The sequence below is a fragment of the Marmota marmota genome, unplaced genomic scaffold (assembly GCF_001458135.2).
Source record: "Marmota marmota marmota unplaced genomic scaffold, marMar, whole genome shotgun sequence".
NCBI lineage: Eukaryota > Metazoa > Chordata > Mammalia > Rodentia > Sciuridae > Marmota > Marmota marmota.
The window spans coordinates 8374609-8394658 of record NW_025999932.1 but is presented as its reverse complement, the minus strand read 5'-3'; the positions used below and the strand labels follow the sequence as shown (position 1 = coordinate 8394658).

At 40.0% G+C, this 20050-nt stretch overlaps 1 protein-coding gene across 6 annotated transcripts in view; it reads left to right on the top strand.

The window, feature by feature from the left end:
- Ercc5 (ERCC excision repair 5, endonuclease) overlaps positions 1-17895 on the top strand; it is a 40551-nt gene extending 22656 nt beyond the window's left edge. The window contains exons 15-20 of one of the 6 annotated variants that reach the window (XM_048800650.1): positions 1007-1656; positions 1691-1862; positions 6715-6794; positions 13558-13629; positions 16726-16796; positions 17629-17895. In XM_048800650.1, coding sequence (XP_048656607.1) covers positions 1007-1558 — 552 coding nt within the window. In that variant the 3' untranslated portion in view covers positions 1559-1656; positions 1691-1862; positions 6715-6794; ... (1 more) ...; positions 16726-16796; positions 17629-17895. Of the gene's footprint in view, positions 1-1006; positions 1657-1690; positions 1863-6714; positions 6795-13557; positions 13630-16725 lie in introns of those variants that run through there. The other 5 variants (XM_048800649.1, XM_048800648.1, XM_048800647.1 and 2 more) reach the window with 5 other exon arrangements.
- Positions 17896-20050: the final 2155 nt, after the last annotated feature.

Genomic DNA, 20050 nt, shown 5'->3' with positions numbered 1-20050 from the left:
GTCATTAGGGTTTCTCAATTATAAGCACTTCTTAATTTATGATTTTTATATAGATCTTTATAGTAGAAGCTCAGTCATTATAGCATATCAGTAAGAGAGGGGATCTGGAGGAGGAGAGGCCTTGTAGGACTGTCTCCTCTGGGCAGGTGAGTGGGTCTTGCTCTGTCCATGTGTTCTTGCTCACTTAAAGCAAGTTTTTGCCCACCATGGAAGCAATCCACAATGTACACTCTCAAATCCACTGTTTAGCAGAAATGAAAAAATATCTTTTAAGATAATTGAGTTAATTTCCATTAAGTTTGGTCAATTTTGGAAAAAAAAAAATAAGCAAAACTGATGTAAAGAGCATTTCCAGGGGATCCCTCTTGTTTGTTGGAAGACCTTTCTCTGCTGAAAGCATCGCCCAGCTGAGAGTGAATGCTGTTTCTCACCGACTGGTTACTCCTTAGCTCGAGATACATTTTGTTGTAGAACTTTCTCCTTTCCCACTATTGAACTTAATATAAGTTTATTTCTCTATGATTGGAAAGTGTAAATAATGTTGTGATGGACATTAAGCCTAAAACTTTTCTCACATGTAAGTATTTTTAAAGAGTATCTTCCCAAGGCTTGAAGACTTTTTAGAGCTCTTAAAATATCCTGTGAGCTTGCCTCCTGGAGGTACTATATGATTATAGAATGTTTTAAGAAGAAGGAGACGTAGGACTTAGAAACAAGCCCAATGAAATTTTATTGCTTGAGAAGATGACGCTTTTTGAGTATCTCAGAAGAGATTTGTTGTTGGAGATGTGGACAGAGGACTTAGCCGACAGAGTGAGTGCAGTATTGCTTTCAGTGTAATTTAGAAATCACTGAGATCCACTGTAATTAATTAATTGGAAGAGAACTGGCTTTTGGAAGGTGTAAATCAGCATTCTCTGAAGTGGTAATCCAATGTGAGCAATCAAGGCGGAGCTTGTTGACATGGTGTGGAAATCTGTCTGATTCGCATGTTATTTTATTTTAGACTCAGCTCCGGATTGATTCTTTCTTTAGACTGACTCAGCAGGAGAAGCAAGATGCTAAGCGCATTAAGAGCCAGCGACTCCACAGGGCGGTGACGTGTATGCTGAGGAAGGAAAGGGAAGCGGCCGCCAGCCAGGTGGAGGGAGAGAGCGAGATGCTGGGCCAGGCCCAGGGCAGCGCCCCGAAGAGGAGCCTCGCCGAGGAACCGCAGGAGACCTCGAGCCTGAAGAGGAGGAGGCTGTCCGAGTCTGGAGGCCCCGATGGATGCGGTGGGTTTTTGGGGCTGAGCTGCCTCTCGGAGTCCGGTGCCTCTTCGGGTGAGGAGGCCGGAGGTTCGCCGCCGAGGAACGTGCGCAGGAGAGGAGCTGGGGCCAGGCGGGGGGTCGGGCCCCTCGCTCCCGTGCAGGCGGCCGGGGTGAGCACCAGCAGCTCCAGCGAGGACGAGGAGGACCGCGGCGGGAGCGCCAGGGCCGCCCTGGTGACGGCCAGGCCCGTGTTTGGGAGGAGAAAAGGGAAGGCGAGCCGTGCCAGGGGAAGAGCGAGGCAAACCTGATTCAGAATCTGCCTTCTCCGCGGCCGTGAGGACACAGTGAAATTAAATGCGTTGGCACAGTCTTCGTATCCAGTGTGTGGTCTTTAAAAAGATTGGCGCGGACCCGACAGTGTCAGCGGGTCACGGTTGTCCCGTGTCCCCTGCCACGTCGGGTGTTTTCTTGTTCTCAGAGACTTTCTCTCTTCCCGATTCCATATCTTACACTGCCTGGTGCTCTCTGACCCATAAGGAAAAAAAAAAAGAACAAAGAATCTACATGACTAGCGCCGGCTCTCAGAATGCCTTCCCTCTGACTCATACCTAGGTGAGAAGAAAGATACCTGTGTAGTTTAGGAATAAATAGTGGCAGCTCCAGTAACAAATAAATTCCTGCACCCCACTGCTTGCTGTTTTCCCTCAAGCTCTTCTTAGAATGATAGCAGGAGGGACCCTCACTGCTGGAGCATATTTGAAGAACGTGATTGCTGCGATTTTAGCAATTAATTAGGAAACCTGACTGAGGCGCTTCGTTCTTCCTGTGAGCATTAATGATGGGAACCTCTGCACCGTAATGTTTGCTTTCACACTACTTCAGGTGTCAGAAGCTGACTTCTCTGTAAATAAATTTGGTGGCTCAGGGGTTCATCAAGCCAGTGTAGGTGGGTCCACGTTAGGTGTTGACTACTGTTGGCACAGCTCTTTGTCCAGTGGTCAGCCTAGGTTACTTTAGGATTACTAGGCGGAGATCTCCAGTAGCCTGCTACTTTGAGTCTAGGGTACCTTCAGATGTGCCTTCCCAAGTTCATAATCCTTCTGGTATCTTTCATATTTCCATCTTTCCTTGTTTCCACCATTTGGCCTTCAAATTGAAAATCTTCACCAAAGAAAATAAGATACAAACAGATACTTTTCAACAACTTTTCAGTGAGTCCTCAGGATTTTAGGCTGTCATTTGTTTACTGTTCAACCAAACTTCTGGGATACTTGGACTTCAGCTGTTGCTTTTCTATGCTCATTGTTTCTTCTTAATTTCAAATATGGCTTCTGCTTCTCTCAGTCTTCTCTAGCAGCTTCCTTCTCACATTGACAATGATGTCTGCACAATAAACTCAAGTCGTTTCTTGATGCCTCTTTGCTCTAGAGGTATTTGAAGCAGAACACCTCAGTGAGGACAGGAACATGTTTTCATATCATTGGTATTTTTCAAAGGTACTGGTAATTGGGAGTTTTTGCATATACATGTGGGTAGAACAGTGCTAAATATTTTGATTTTGTTGGCTTTAATAGATAATTCAAATTTATTTTCCATTGTGTTAGCTGATATAAATTCTGTCACTGTAACGGAGACCTTCCTATACATGGTCTAGGTGAGCTAGAGCCTTCCTTCTCTCTTACTCTACTGTCGACGCGTCAACAGGGGAAGTTGTTGTCTTTTGAGTTATTCAGAGCCCAGGCCAGCCATCCTCTGGGGTGTCTTGCTCGAACAGACTGTGACCACTGCATCAGTTTTTCACCCTCCTGGAAGGGGAAAGAACCAAATCCAGGACAAGCAGAATGTCTTACATTAAGGGTGAATGGAAAAATCACTTTTCTTCCATTTCATTGACCTGAACTGAGCATTTGGCCATACTTAGACATGCTCATAAATGTGATTTCTACCTGGTCTGTGCCTAGGAAGAAGGAGAAAATGGTTATTCAGGACCATGAGAAACATGCTGAAAAGTATATTTATAGAACCCTTTGATAGTATATCCTCTTTTTCAGTTTAACCATGTGACCGAAGGATATTCTTTTACAAAGGAATAGACAAGTTTAGAGACATTAACTGACTATAAAAGCTACCCATCTAGTCAGTAAGAATTTTTTACCTGGGGCTGGGGATGTGGCTCAAGCGGTAGCGTGCTCACCTGGCATGAATGTGGCCCGGGTTCGATCCTCAACACCACATACAACCAAAGATGTTGTGTCTGCCGAAAACTAAAAAAGAAATATTAAAAAAATTCTCTCTCTCTCTTTAAAAAAAAAAAATTTTTTTACCTGAACTCAAATCTAACTCAAAATTCCAGGGTTTTGTTTTACTTACAAAAATAGGTTGCCTGTTGAAAATAATCAGCAGCAAAGCCAATTTATCATTATTCAGAGCAAGTTGATTACCTATTACATCTAGGTGATAGCATCTTTTCTATAAAATGAAATTATCTTCCAGGTTATTAATATTTTCTTCAGCTTTATCTACATTTGCTGTCAAACCCATACATTGAATTTTTTTCATTTATTGTTATTTTTTCTTTCTTTCTAGTAGACTCTTTTTTTTTTTTTAAATATACTCTAATTCTTTGGTATAGTTTCCCTTATATGTTTTTTGATCATCATAAATAGTTGCTTTGAAGCCTATATCAAATAATTCCATTATCTGGGTCACCTGTGAGTTTATTTCTATTGTCTGTTGATGTGCTTGGTGAATTTTGACTGAAAAAATTTCTGAATGAGAAACTGTGGCTGTGCTGACTCCCCTCCCCCGCAACCAGGGATCCCAGAGGTATTCTGCCAGGCAGCAGGGCTGATCACGTCATGTCATGTCAGGACAAAGTGGACTCAAGTCTGGTTTTCAGTCTTTACAAAACTCCAGCTGCTGCTCAGTCCTTATTCCTAAAAGGTTCTCCAGGAGTACCAGCTGAAAGCCTGGTGTTTCTCTTCTGAACCTTGTTCTGCTTTTTGCCTTGTCATGCTTGGGAAATTGGCCTCGTGCCCTAAACAGCACAATTACTCATTGCTGTGAGTGCAAGGTCAGTGAGGAATGTCAGGCTACTTCCCTGTCCCTTCTTTGGGATCCAGGCCCTCAGTGCCTGGATGCCTTGCCAGCTGTTCTTTTGTCTGCCCACTTCTGTGAGGTTGCCTGAAGCTGAGCTGGGTCCATTGTTTCCTCTTGGGCTACTCAGCCTCTTTCTCTTCACCGGGGATCAGTGCCTGGAGTTCTTGTTGCCTGGACAGCTCGATGTGATGCTGTTTAACAGGAGCACGTGAGCATATGTGTGTTTGTATTTGAAAACCTGCTTTTCTGGTTCCTAAGGAAGCAGAGGTCTGCTCTAGGTACATACAGCCAGAGGCAGAAATCTCTGTGTCTCTGCTTTTTAAACAGTTCTGTATAATTGAAATGATTATGTCTAACAGTTGGCTAAGATGATTGATTTAGGGATTCTGCTTCTGAAGAACTCCAGCACCAAGGATTGCATCATCTTTCAAACAGCTCTTTGAAAAAGTCATAATTTTATACATTAAATAATTCTTTATTCTTGCTTTAAAAATAGTCAAAAAGAGTGTCATTTGCCCAAAATTAACTGCCTATGAATAATAGTTTGTATTGTTTAGGATTTTAGACTTTCTAGAATGTTTTTACCTATAATCGTAACCAACAAATATGTATATTATATGCTTTTTATATCCCTATTTAGTAGATGAGAAAGCCAGGGAACATGCTAACTGTATGGTCAAAATCACCAGCTAATTATTGATAGGAGTAACTAAATGGAGCCTCCTGAAGTGCAGGCCTGCCTAGTACAGCAGAGTGACCTTGGTTAGCTCTGTGTAAGTCATGGAATGTCAAGTGTTTCTTGCATTCCTAAGTTTAAATTTGCAATATTGCTTGGCTTTGTTGCTTCAAGTAACTTATATCAAGGGGATCTTTTCAGAGACAGGGGAATGTTTATGCATGCCTACAGGTACATAGTGCACCTGTGTAAGTACAGAGATGAACACACCCTTAGCTTGCCATTCCACCTGAATAGGAAGGAGTTGGGGTGCTTTGATTCCTGGGCACAGAGCAGTGCTGCGTAAATTCTGATGCAATTGGATTCTGAAAACAGACAGACTGGTGATTTGAAAATTATGTGGCCTCCATTTCACAGGACATGATAGCCGTGGAGTATTAGAATAAGCCTTGACATTGACGTGGGAGAACTGGATTGCTGCCTCTGTGCAGTCTTTGCTTACTCATGGGAGTGGTTTACATCTAGCTATTGGTTTTAGCTCTTTCATGGACCGCAGTCATTCTGTTATTCAGCCCCTTTAGAAGGGTGTCCCAGCCTCACTGCTGTGTAACCAGAGGCGAGGAAGCTGCAGCTGTCGGGATCCTAATCCTTCTGCACGGCCCCACTGCCAGTGTGTACAGTAGTAAACTCTGCTTTGGTGCAAGCCTTTCAGGCTCTACCAGAGGACTCGGCAGCAAAACAGAAGTTGTGGATGATACTTTTTAACCTTCTGTAAACTTGGCTAAGTCATTTAGGTGTGTCTAGGTTTAATATTTAATAAATACTGGCTTTCATGTGGACAGGTGTAATGAAGACTGCTTTCTTTAATGGAAAAGATTAAATTGGGAACAAAACATATGTCTTGCTATTATTTGAGCTGTGACCTTGTTTGTAAACTCTAGGGAAAATAATTTGGCTTCTAATTTACTGAGGCATGCTGTGAAGAAATGTGACTTATAAGTAGTTTGGGATCCTTGGAAGAAAGTGTTTTACTAATTTATGGTAGTACAGTGATAGCTTCTATGATACCAATCAAACTTTAGTGAGGTTTAAGTAATGGCTCATTTGAGCTAATTCTGATTATCTGCTCCACTTGAGAGGCATGAAATACTTTGATTTATTCAGTCTTATATGTCTGCTGGGATGGTGTGCATAGATGGTAGAAGCTACTAGGACGATCATCTGGCCCTGGTGCTGTTTGACACTGAGGAAGTGCTAATGACGCACAGATGGGAACAAATGAACTCTGCACTGGTTGCTAGGATGCTTTATTTTAGATTAATATTATGGTTTTCAATGCACCAAGCAGAACCCATTTCTTCCCAATGTTTTAGTCATCTCTTAAATTTTGGCATTGCTGTCTTACCAGGCAGTATGATGTGCCTCTCTGTGGCAGCTGTTTGTCTCTGGTGAGGAACACGTTCTTTCTCTAGTAGCTTATAGAAGTCCTGACTCTGAAGCCTTTGTTCCAGTTGTGATTTGTACTAGGTAGTGTTGAGTTGGTCTTGATTAAATCATGCTTTTTTATTATGTGGTGCTTTAATATTCCCTCAGCTATATTTGAAGTTAAACTTTAGTAGGTAAGCATGAGTATGCTCGGTACATATTTTTACTTCATTAATACCATTTGACATTTTATTACTTGCCTAGTTTTCAAGAAATGATCAAGAAAACATCAATATATAGCCATCCATTGATTGATCACTTGATGGAGCCAGAAGTTCAAGAAGGTAAATAATTTTGTTTCTTTCACCATTTGACCAATTCTAAGGAGGCAAATAATTAGTAGAATATAAAATATTCCTTTTGCAGTGTTCATCCATGTCTTGAAGGGAGCTAGGACATTGATTTACTGCATGTTATGTCTCAGCTTGTGTTTGCTAACCTGAGATATCTCCAGTAATTTTTTATGCCTACTGTTATCATACCTAGGATCCTGGGGATATGTTTGAGATAATTTTGGCAGACAATAAATAAAATATATAGAGTTACTAAGTAATTAGAACTTACTTACTATATATTTAGAGTTTTTCTTTATCTGTAAAGATGGAAAATTTTATTTTTACCCAATACCATACATGAAATGCATGTTTGTGATTTGTAAGTTATTTTAGGTAAGAAGCTTGCAAGAGAGATCTAAATAGTTTTATGGAAAAAACTGAAGATTTTACTAATGCTTGGATGAATGATGAATTTAGGCTATAAAAACATCTGTAACACGTGTTTATGGATCATCCCTCTGACTATTAATTAGAGGCAAATACATCATGTAATTTGACCTCTAGATGTAAAAAGGATTTGAGTTCTACATCCAGTATAGTTATTTGAAATTAGCCCATCATTACTACATGGTCTTAAATATGAAGTATGTGTTAATGTAATTTGACCTCTGGATGTAGAATTTAAGTTTGAGTTCTACCAGCAGTGTGATTATTTAAATTGTCCTACAAGTTTCACGTAGTCTTACATATGAAGTGTGAACCTGCATGGTTTTCACAATATAAGTACCCCATTATCTCTAGATTAAAAGTGTAGACTTGTAGATATTCTTGACAGAGACTAGAACAATTACCATGTTTTTGTTGAGCAATTCAAAACAAATAAAATCATCTTGCTTCTTTCTTTCTCTCCCTCCTGGTCTATCATGGTGTGGCGCTTTCTAAGAATTGTCATCCTGCTTTTCCCTTTTTTGGCCACACCAGGTGGCTTCTACCTAGATGAGCGTGTCTTCAGGCTGAGACAGTTAGGGGCGTGCCCAGGGTTGGCAGCCTACCTGGCTTAAACACCAATGGTTTTCCTGTAGCAATTCTTGCAAACCTAAACATTTAATTTGTAATCACTTAGAGAATCCAGCCATTTAGATAATTTGAGTGAAGATACAATTTCTGTGTGGTTTATGAATAAAATTACATCATTATCATTACCATTAGTAACAATTCTTGGTTTCAACTGTGCTTATGATAATTTGGCAAATTACAAAGGGAGTGGAAGAAGTTCAAGGTAAGGTTGAGACAGAAGTAGTATTAAAATATTTTACAACATGAACAAACACACCCCATAATCATCTGTATAGCCAATTAAAGCTTTAAAAATATGTTCAAAAGCACAGAGCTGGGGGATTAAGAGTGTGCTGTTAGAGCAGAGCCAGGCGTTGTGTTGCTGACAAAGGCTCTTCCCAGAAGGGGAACACGGCGTTCTCGGGCACCGGAGGGTATTGATATGTCCTACCCCAGCTCTTTTATACTTAGTATCTCTTACTTGGAAAGGATGGAGCAGACTCCTAGCTTGTATTTCAACACCAGCATGAAGATTCAAGAACTATAAAATGTCACTCATTTATACACAGATTAAAACTATGACTAGGGCACGTGCTGGCAATTCCTTTCTACATGTTTCTGATGCTACATTATAATCTGTCTAAAACCTCATCCACATTAACAATGCCACGTGTCCCACGCTTGCCTGCAGCCTTCTCTAGCTTTAGCACATGTAGCATAGTTTTCTAAAACGGTCTCCTGAGAGTCTGCAGCCATGGAGGAGACTGTCCTTCCCCAGAGTCAGGGGTTCTGGTGCACAGCAACTCAGATCACTCCAGTTGCTTATTAAACTGCCTTGAGTCAGTTTGGGTCTTTTCAGAAGTAATGCCCAAGTGGGATTAAATGTGCAAGGACTTTATTTGGGGAAATGTTTGTGGGAGATAAAGAAGGAAGGAGCAGAAGTAGGCAGAATTCTCAGATCTCGGCTTAGGTCCTACACCTAAGAAGGGGAGAGATGGATAGACTGGGTAAGAAGAGCTTCCAACAGTTCTGAGACATCTCAGGTAGGCAAAGATGTCCCTGAGCTGAAGCTGACTACTGAAGGGGCATCCAACATGGGATGGGCTGGCTGTGGTAGGCAGCCGCAGGGGGAGGAAGCTCTCAAGGAGCCAAAGACACAGAGGGCGGCACTGTTGGCAACTGAGCTCCTTATAGCAGGTTCCCTTCATCTGAGTGGCTCCCCTCGATGGCCAGCACATCTTATCACAGATGACTATGCCTTAACTGTGGGTTTCCTATTCAGATTTTCCCCTCAGTATATTTCCTGTCTCAGTATATGGCAGAATCACTTTCCTGGCTACCCCGGAGCCTTCTCCCTCTCCTTCATGCCCCTCCCCATTACAGCCTGTTGGTTTCGCCTGCCCTCCTCCATGAGTGCTCCTACTCTTCCTCCTCCATTCCCAGCATCAATTGCTTTGATTCTGACCTGTATCATTTCTTCTCTCCAGTGTTGTTAACTGCCTTTAATTGGCTATCTCACTCTGGACTAACTTTCTTTACCCTCTCTAGTTCCTTTTTCACACTGTGGCTTGCAAGATCTTTTTAAAATTCAAACCTTGCCACATTAGGCTTCTGTTTAAAATTATTCAGTGTCTCATTGTTTCCTGTAGGATAGAATCAAAACTTCTAAGCATGGTGTAAGTGTCTTATCTTGTGCTACTGACCCCTCCACTTACCTCATATATTCTCAGAGTTCCTCGAATTGTAAAATTGGTCAAGAGATCTTTCGCCAGTGGGCTGACACATATTGTTCCCTATGTGAGACACATCTCCTCTTAAGACATATCTTACTTGCCTGGCAAACCCCTAATCATGAAGGTTCAGGTAATTCTTTGCTGAGCTCCTGAGAAGTGGAACTTTGAATTTTTGAATTATCTGGTTGAGCCTCTGTTAGAGCACTTACATGTTGGTCTGTCTTCATCGTCATAGTGCCCAGGTGCTCAATAAATGAGTGAATAAATGAATTAACTATAACCAAGGCTATTGGTTGGACTTAGGCTTGCTCGTTAGAGATGGTCTTATATTTCTGGTCACCAGCCAGTTGACTCCCTTCAGGCCTAGTATAACATCCTACTCAGGGTATCACATGAAACTCTCTCCCGAGGACTTTCATAAATCTTTACGGAGTTGGATTAATGAGTAATATGCTTTTATGAATAATATTAGCCTTACTGCACAAAGAAAAAAGTTTACCTGAGTAATTCTATCTCTGTTTATGAAACCTACCACACACTAGTGTGAGGTAAAATATGTGATATTATAGTTGGGGTACCATAGCATTACTAAGGTGAGCATCACTCATTAACACATTTTAAATATTTAAAAAGTAACCCGAATAAGTATCAGCAAAAAAACAACCAATTTTTCACATGTTTAACAAAAATAACTCAAGTTTACTGCCTCAATCTGCCTCAGATGTCTTCAAAACTCTGGTTTGAATGTCAGGTTTGGGTGCCAGTTGCTGTCCCCAAGAGGAGGCATGTGCTGCTCAAAGGACACCGGTGGGACTTGGCCCTCAACTCTGTCTGCTGCCTTCATCAGACTCCCGTCAACTGGGCCTTTGCAACGGGCTTGTCATTAGCTTCTGACCTCACCAGTCCCACAGCCACTGCTGCCAGAGATTGTTTCAGTCAGCCTTTTCACTGATGTGATGAAAATACCTGACAAGAATAACTTTAGAGGAGGAAAATTTTATTTGGGGCTCATCATTTCAGAGGTCTCAGTCCATAGATGGCCAACTCCATTTCTCTTGGCCTGAGGTGAGGCATGTCAGAGGAGCATGAAGGTGAAAAGCACCAGGAAGCAGAGAGAGATTAAACTCAGCTCACAAAATATCAACCCCAAAGGCAGCCCCCACCCCATGGCCCATGGCCACCTCCTCCAGCCACACCATGCCTGTCTACAGTTACCACCCAGTTAATCCCTATTAGGAGATTAATGCACTGAATAGGTTATAATTTCACCTCTAAATTTTCTTGCATTTTCTCACACATGAACTTTAGGGGTACACCTCACATCTAAGCCGTATCAGAGGTAGTTCTTGAGCAGCACATCTGATCACATCAGTTCCTGGCTCCTCCTTCCCTTATAGAACAAGGATCAACACTGCAACAAGTCTGGTCTCAGGCAGCTTCTTCAGGCTCATTTCTCACAATGATCCCAGGTGCACCTTGATCTTTTCATAGCTCCCTGAGCACAAATGTCTCCTCCTCAAGGTTGCTTCTCCTGATCCCACCAACTTGGGTACTTCTATAGCCTTTAGAGAAGGGCTTTCCAAGACTTCCCAAACTCCACTGACAGTGAAATTGAATCTTTCCCTTTCATGATTCAAGGAGTGAACTTTGAGGACAATGAACTGAGGTTCTTCTTTGTTTTCTACTTGCATCCTGAGCAGTCTCAATAAAAGAGGAATTTTCTTCTTCTGTGAAGACATAAGATGTCTCCTCAACTAGAGTTCCAGACTCTTCATTCTTGAAACTCAGTGTACCAGCAGATAGAACATATCTGTGGACTCTTCTCAGGAACCCATTTCAATATAAGGGCTCAAGATATTGGCATTGCTGAGGCATTCACGATTGTATGTTTCAGATTAGCCTGTGCCCATTTATTTATCTGAAAATATCTTTAACATCTTAAAAAAATCCGTAGGCATTTCTAAAAAGCACATGACATTCCTCTTTGAGTAGAAGATTCGGTTGAATGACAGTTGCTTTCATTTAGGAGAGTGGCTTGACTTGATATTTTGCTGACACTTTCTCATGACAGCCTGCAAATGGAAGCTTGAATTCACTTGTCATTGCTATTAAAAAGTTGCTGTTTTTTTTCCTTTTTTATTTAGTGTATTTCTGTGCTCTGACCCTTCATTTATTATTGTTCTTACTGACCTTAAAGATATAAAAGAGAGGACTGTAGACAGAGTTGCTATTTTGGAAGGCTTGCTGTAATCCAGCACCAAAATCAATTCACCACTGAATTTTTCTCAGGAGAATAGTCTTCATAGTGTGGCAGAATATTGCTAATTTTCACTTCATACTTGAAAACCCTTTAGTTCTCAGGAGAACAAGAGCCACCTGGTAAATTTTAAATCAGCAAAGATTTAATAGCAGGAAAATGGTATTAGAATTTTTTTGTATGAAAAAGCATTAAAATAGATAAGCCCAAGATAGCAACATAATTATAATACTGTGTCTTGATTATGTTTTATTTAAGATCTTTTGATGGTTATGTTTCAATATTAAATTCATTAAGAAAATAATACTCTAAGATAGGTAGATAGCTTTCATCTAAAGGTGAAGACATCAGGAGTTTGGGGGCTTTCACCCAGGAAAGTCAAGATCTACTATTTTGTGTAAGGTTACCCAGTTTTAGTTTTTTGTCCCAGTGCTAGAAAATAAGGAGAGAATATATGTGGGAAAATTGTCCAAAAATGCTTCTAGAATTCCAATATATGACAATGTTATTAACTTTTTGAGGAAATTGCTCTTCTGATATTAATTAAGAACCAAACACTATCTGCTAATTCATAAATCTTTTAAACACTAAATCCCGTATTCAGTAAACAATGCAGCTTGAGGAATGTGTGCTTTGTAAATTACCTTTGGGGTATAGATCCCTCCCTTCTATTGCAAGGAGGCTGCTCCAGGATGCCTGTGTAGTATACTGCTCTTCTCATTAGATTCTAGGTGAGAGATTCTTGTTATCAACCTGGAAGTAGGTGGTGTCATTACTAGAACTTAATATTACATGTGTCTTCATTTACATAAAAAATTACTACTGTATTACAACTATTACCTCAAGATCTTTAGGTAGAAGTTCATGCTGGGTAAGAACAGCCAGTGTTTTAAGATGGAAATAATCATAGAGAGATATATATGTTTCCTTTTAAAATCTCACATATTACATCTAGACATTATTGTGATTTTTTTATTGTCATAAAGAAATTTTGTTTTAAGCTTCATCAGTCATTTCAAAAGAAACTTGATTATTTTATCAGTGTGGTTCTTACAAAGATCTTGTTCCTCTTTGACAAATTGTTTTAAGCAGCCATATTCAGCATATTTTGGCTTTGTGATATAAATTAAGCTAATTTTATGAGGGCTACTTCTTATGGAATGCCTATAGTAGTCATATAACATTTAAATGCAAAACAGAATATTAATATAAAACATTATTAAATTTTATTCAAACTGATAATGATTTCTATATGATACAATATCATCATAGTTTTATTACTAGTTTTGAATTGCCATATGTGTTACATAAAGTTGTTCTTTTTTAGTGTATATGCAATTAATAGTGGCTGTAGTTGTTTCACGAAATATTTTTCAAGGTCCTTTGTCTTGGGAGTGTAATTGTCAATTATAACAATATACTCATATATATTTTTAAAATTTCATTTCCACATGAGGACAAAGATGTAGTCATTATCAAAAAGAAAGGACTAGCTCAGTATATTCAGAAAGACAGTCAAAAGCCAGGAATTCATTTGTTATCACTGACTTGTTAGACAGCAGCACTAATCTGGCCAACTAACCTTTAAAAGAACGTGCAAAGTCAGAGGTGTCAAGTTGTACCAGTAAATATTCACTGACAAAGTTTCTGTATCAAAGGCTGGAACTTTAGGAGATGCTCCTGGGATTTGGTGTACTCTAACATCTATTAATCCCTGGTACCTTAGGTGACTTGTCAAAGGAGTGCTGCATTTACAAGGAGCAGGCAAGGAGGCCCAGGAGGACACGCTGAGCTAAAGGTCAAGGAAGCAATTAATGTTCTCTGCTTTTCCCTAAAGAGCCACCACAGCAAACCTCCTCCCCCACTCCTTCATTCTTAGCAAGCCAAGTGCATGTAGTGGAATGAAAGTTAAAGTTCAAATAAAACATATTACCAGTATTATTTGGTTCTTGGAGCTCTTCTGAATGTGAATGCATGCAGTTATTTAAGGAGAAGTACAGTGGAATATATTAGAAGAGGTGGCTCTTGCTGAAGAATACCAATTTTTCATCTTGCTATTTTTGTTGCATCTCTACTGAGCGTCAGTGTGATAGTGGGAGAATTGGGTGATGGACAGGCCCCTTCCTGTGGGCTGTACCTAAGCGGGAGTTCTTTTGGGGAACACATGGTTCTGACTAGATTCTATGCGGGGCACACATGCGCATGCGCACCCCCCCCCCCAATTCTTCTATTTACTAGTTTTTTAAAGTTGTAGCAACTCTTGTGTTCCCTCAGGTCTTTACTATTTTTGAGGAGCAGGTCTGTCTCTTCAAATTGTCCTCCTGTGGCTGAGTTTCAAGATGTCTCACCTCCCGGTTCCTCCAGTTTCTTGGCATTCCAGTATAGTGAGACTTCTGCAGTTGCATATGGGACTAACAGTATGATCTGACCAGCATGAAATAGAACAGAGCCTTTACTGACCTCATTTTAGAAATTATATTCTTAACATGACCTTAGTGTACAAGTTTTTATTGATACTGGTTTTATACTTTTGACTCATATTGAGCTTAGGCCCAGTTAAACCTACATCTCTATTATATCTGCTTCCACCCCAAATAGTGCTGCTAAACTCTACCAGAATATGGGCTTTATGTTCACCTTTATTATAGCTCACATTATTAAATCCAATCTCTGATGCCCTGAGATATCACATGCATTGTTGAGGTGTAGAGGAATTAAGTCTGTCTTTCCAGTGTTTCTGAGGGGAGTGACCACATCTTCTGGCCAGCTACCATATTTCCACCACTCAGACTGGGGCAGGTGCACACCAGGCCTTCAGCACAGAGTTCTAGAGTGAGTGAATGGGCTAACCCAGGAACAAAGATTACTCTGGCTAAAGTGGTTACAATGAGACTTTGCTGCCTCATCTCTTCCTACTTAGGAATTTAAAACTGTTTTTCGGTTGGATTTGTCTTTTCATGCTGTTTCCTCCTTATATTCACAGTTGGTCTTTATTTTCCATCTTCTCTTCCGGAGAAAACTAAGCCTGACTTCATGAGTGCTGGGGAAGGGGAGGTGGATGGCAAGAGCTGAGAGAGCAGAAAATACTGGAAGGAGCAGTGGATTTTAAGGGCCGGTGTGAGAGAGAAACAACTTCTCTATCGATGGAAGTCATGTTAGAACAAAGGTTGACCAAAGACAGACTTCTTTCATGAAACCACTCCAAGCACCTCAGCCACAGCACTATGAACTGTTGAGTTTTCAAGTCTGTGCCATACCATCCAGGGTTTGATTAACTGGTGATCTTGTTCTGTCTGAATTTCGTGATCAAAATAGTAACAGTTACAAAAATAATGATCATTCTTTATGTCTCTTCTGTGAGAGGACCTGTTCTCTCCCTTGAGGGTGCTCCCTCTTCTTTCTCTTCTAATACACTTTGCTATACTTTCAAAATAATAATAATGATAGTAGTAGTAGTAGTAATTTTCAGACACCATATAGCAGGCAATATGCAAAGCACTTTATACATATTGTTTGTTTCCCAACGTCATTTGATATAGATTTCTCTTTCACATTTTACTTAAGTTTGTAAACTCTTAGAGACAAATAGATTTAAAAAAAAAAACACATTATATCACAGCTTTTTAAAACTGTAGAAAGGAGGCTCTGGAGCAACCACAAATGGAGCTCAAATTTTGGCTCTTTCATTTATACCCTGTGTGGGCTTGGTCAAGTTAACATGATTCTCTGAGTCTTAGCTTTGTTATCAGTGAAAGTGAAACTAATAGTGTGTACCATACAGTTATTGCAAAGATTAAGAGCAGCCAGGCGTGGTGGTGCACAGTTGTAATCCCAGAGGCTCAGGAGGCTGAGGCAGGAGGGTCACAAGTTCAAAGCCAGCCTCAGCAACTTAGTGAGGCCCTAAGAATCTTAGTGAGACCCTGCCTCAAAATAAACAATAAAACAGGCTGGGGATGTGGCTCAGTGGTTAAGTGCTCCTGGGTTCAATCCCCAGAACAACAACAACAACAAAATTAAGTCAATATTATAGCAGGTTCTAGCATGTTAAGTATATGCTCAATAATTAGTAGTTAAATGTTACTTATTAACCATAAGTAAGATTGTAGATGCCAACATTCCATGAGTGCCCCAAAATAATAATATAAAAATAAAAAATAGGACTGGGGATGTGGTTCAAGCGGTAGCACGCTCGACTGGCATGCGCGGAGCGCTGGGTTCGATCCTCAACACCACATAAATATAAAAATAAAGATGTTGTGTTCACCGAAAACTAAAAAATAAATATAAAAAATAATAATATTAGGGCATATCGTGGGTGGTATTGCAACATATCTTTTATCTGGTTAAAAGCAAGTTAAATAGAACAGCCTATTATATGTCACTAAAACACCTGAAATCATACTGTGTAGACTCTACAAAAAGGTAGGATCTTATATCCCATCAAAGTCTTCTCTTGTTCAGGAAGAACTGATTGGTGGTCCTTGGAAACTTCCTTGCTTTCTTCCTTCCTCTTCCCTCCCTCTTTCCCTTTCTTCCTTCCTTCCATCCTTCCTTCTTTCCTTCCTCTTGCACATTCTAGGCAAGCACACTACCTCTAAGCTGTACTCCTTGCCCAACATATTGCCTAAGTAGTATGTCAGTCACTCTGAGTTGCATTTAGCATTGCAGAAATGGATAGTGTGACGTCTAGAAAACAGAAAAACATGGACACCCTGATGTGTGAATGTTAGCTTACATTATGAGGTACTTGAGAGTAGACCTTACTTTTTAGTTTCATCTAAGGTCAGTGAACATTTGAAATTAACTGAGCCCAGGAAATGCTGCATTTCCATTAGCTGCTTCTCTTCTGTCTTGGGTTTCTAAGATACCTACTACCTCTTTGATTTCCTTGCAGAGGCCAGAGAAGACCATGATGACAAGCAGGTGGTCTCAGAGATCATGGCGAGATGTTTTATCCCAACTCTGGTAACAAGCATTTCCTGGGAAGCCTTTCATTTTGTTGGTCATGAGATTCGGATTACTGAAGCGATGGACTGTTACGGTGCTGTTGTTTGGCCCTCGGTATAATTTCATACACAATTTGCTACATTCAATTGTTTTCCAGTCAGTTTGGTTCACTGATGTGTTTTACATGGAAGAAGGAAACAGGTTGTATAATGCTACTATGTGACCTCACACAGCACTAAAACTTAGAAATCATGCAATTGGGAAGTCATTTCCACTAATTAATTCTATTTCTAACTTTATCAAAATTTGTGAGACACATAAAAACATTGTTTACTCCTTCAGTTTTTTATGACTGTAGAGTTTAGAAGAGTCAATGTTTTTATTTCCCATTTTACTGGCTCCATTTGGGTTAAACAATTATAGTGACATCTGTATGAGTCTAACATGCAGAATATTCTCAAAGGGCACCCACTCCTTCAACAACTGAGCATGAAGGACACAGACCCTCCACTGCAGCCTGCCCTGGCCCACACACTAAAAATAACTGGTATTATTACTAGTTGCTTCCTTGAAACGTGACCCAATTTAAGCAACTAAACTCTGTACTTTTAGTTATCTCTCTTTCCTCCCAGTAATCCCCAAAGACTATTTTTAGACAAAATGTTAAACATATTGGGGTTGTAATTCTGTGATGATTTCCTGGAATGAGGCCTATGAACAGCCACAGATGCTCTCCTACTCACATGGGGATACTCACCTGTAACATCAGTGACACATTTACCTACTGGAGTTTCATCTTGCTCTTTGTTACTACTTGCCAAGCACCAACTTTTTAATTTAATTTTTGTAGGCACTTGTTTTATGCTATTTCCTGGAAACAAATGCAAAGCAGTATAATATGGTTGATAAAAATGTGATTGAAATTGGAGCTGGAACAGGGTTGGTCTCCATTGTGGCAAGTTTACTGGGTAAGTAGGTATTTTTGATTGAATGGGGGAATGAGAATTTAATGATCCAAAATAAGTAGTCTTTACTCTCCAATGTGCTATATGACCTGAGTTTCTTTGTAACCTTAATTGTTTAAATGGACTTCATCAATAAACTGTACCAATCCTTATGTCTCTTGACCATTTCATTCCTGAATTTGTGGTAATTCTCCCATGGGGCGCTAACCCACAAGCTTTAGCTGAAGCATACCTAAGTGGACATTCAGTTCATCGTCCTGATTATTAGAGCAGACTGTGAAACAGGCTTACATGGTCTATTGATGCTGATTTTGATGTTCTTTAGATTTTAACATTATTTCAGTGTTCTTAGGTAGCTGTAGATTCCTTTTGGGTTTTGAAGTCCTATGCTTTTATGAAAAGTGCCTGTTAGAATAGAGAGGGATATTGGAAATCATGTAACAGTCACACATCTGCTTCTATTTTTAGGTGTTTGGATTTATTTTCTCAGGTCATTTCCATTCTTTTATGACCCTCCTTCTCTCAACAGCGGCTTTCCCACGGAACGTGTGATCATCTCCATGTTTGCGAGAACCTGTTTCAGTTCAGTCTTTCTTTGTTGTTACCTATTTCATTGCCTTAATTTAGCTGCCTTCTCTGAGGTGCACTACCCAAATCTGTCTTGATTTCCTTGATCTTCAGAAGTGCACACCTGCCACTCTACAATCTTGAGAGGAATTTGAGATTTAGTAATTTACAACTTTCTAAACACTGGAGAGGAGTAGGACCCTTGAAGTTCTCCCAGGTATTTTAAAGAAATAGCTCCGTCCACAGTGCTTCCAAAGTCACTGTTCCATTTGGTATGGGTAGAGTCAGAGACACTATTTGATTTATACTGAAAGCCTCCAGGTACAGAGACAGAATTTGTGTTTTGGGAACTCATTTGTTTTATTAAGAAGAATTGATCCCTTCAGTGAGTTTGTCTAACTTGGAACAAACATCAAAAGATGGAGGTCTTGTTTAGTCAGTATTCTCAGAGTGGTGGTGCTTATCTCTCTAGACACAAAGTTCTCAAAATTAACAGTTTATACTTAGTATTGGCAGGGCACGTTCCTGATCTTGGGATTTAAAAATATTTGTTGAAAATGACCGATTTCACACACGCTAGAATGTGGAGGTTCATATTTCTGTGATTTTGCCAATTATGTGCATATTTCCCTCCCATTTTTATACTTTTTACAAAACATTCCTGATCAGTGTTAAGAGAAACTTGACATTGTGGCTAAGGGATGGATTCTCATTTATTCCGAGCGACACTAGACTTCTCTTCCAGCTTTGCTTTCCCATTTCGTATTCCGGCCTGTGCTTGTCTGATGCTGTGGTTTTAGCCATCTCTAATTTTATTTAGATTATTTTCAGGTCTGATACTGTTCAAAGTTCTCTTTAAGAATGAAATTTCTATAAATTTGTTCCTACCAAATTCCTGCCTGAAAATGATCGCTGCTGTATACTTATAACTTGGGAATTCTTTCTATCCCTTTAATCTAAACATTTTTCCTGCATCTATGATCTTTGACTTTATGACCATTGCATTTATGTTATGGATGGGTTTTAGACAGGTTATGATGGGAAGATTTACACTTGTGATGGAGTCAAGTTGAAAACTTAGCATAAGCGTAGATGTCAAGATACAGTCCATGTGATGCATTGAAAAGTTTTCTTCCCTCCATTGCTCTGACCTGAGCATTTCCTGTTTACCTGCAGGAAATGTGACATGCACCCACTTGGACTCACATGACTGAAGCCCAGAGATCTTTTAGGGAAGAACTTATTTCTCCTTCACCCATGACTTTAGATTATTCTAATCAGGGCACTAAAGATTTTGAATATCTCTTTCAGTTATTTTTCTCCTAACATGTACTACATAAATAGAAAACAACAACAACAACAACTGAGACAAAAAACTAGGAGAACAGAAAAGTTCCATGGTGTGCAAGAATATCACGGACAGAGGCCACCTTAGCATCCATTCTGAAAGGGATCATCTTTCAATATGTGCTGGCCAGACTTTTCTTTGGGACTAGCAATTAAGCAGAATAGCAGAGTGCATGTCAGCTTGTCAGCTGATAGTGGGACCCTATTCCATAGAATTACTTTTTCTACCAATCTTTTGTTTTACAGGTGCTCGTGTGACTGCGACAGACTTACCTGAGTTACTTGGAAACCTGCAGTATAATATTTCCTGCAACACCAAAATGAAATGCAAGCATTTGCCTCAGGTTAAGGAACTCTCCTGGGGAGTAGCTTTAGATAGAAACTTCCCCAGGG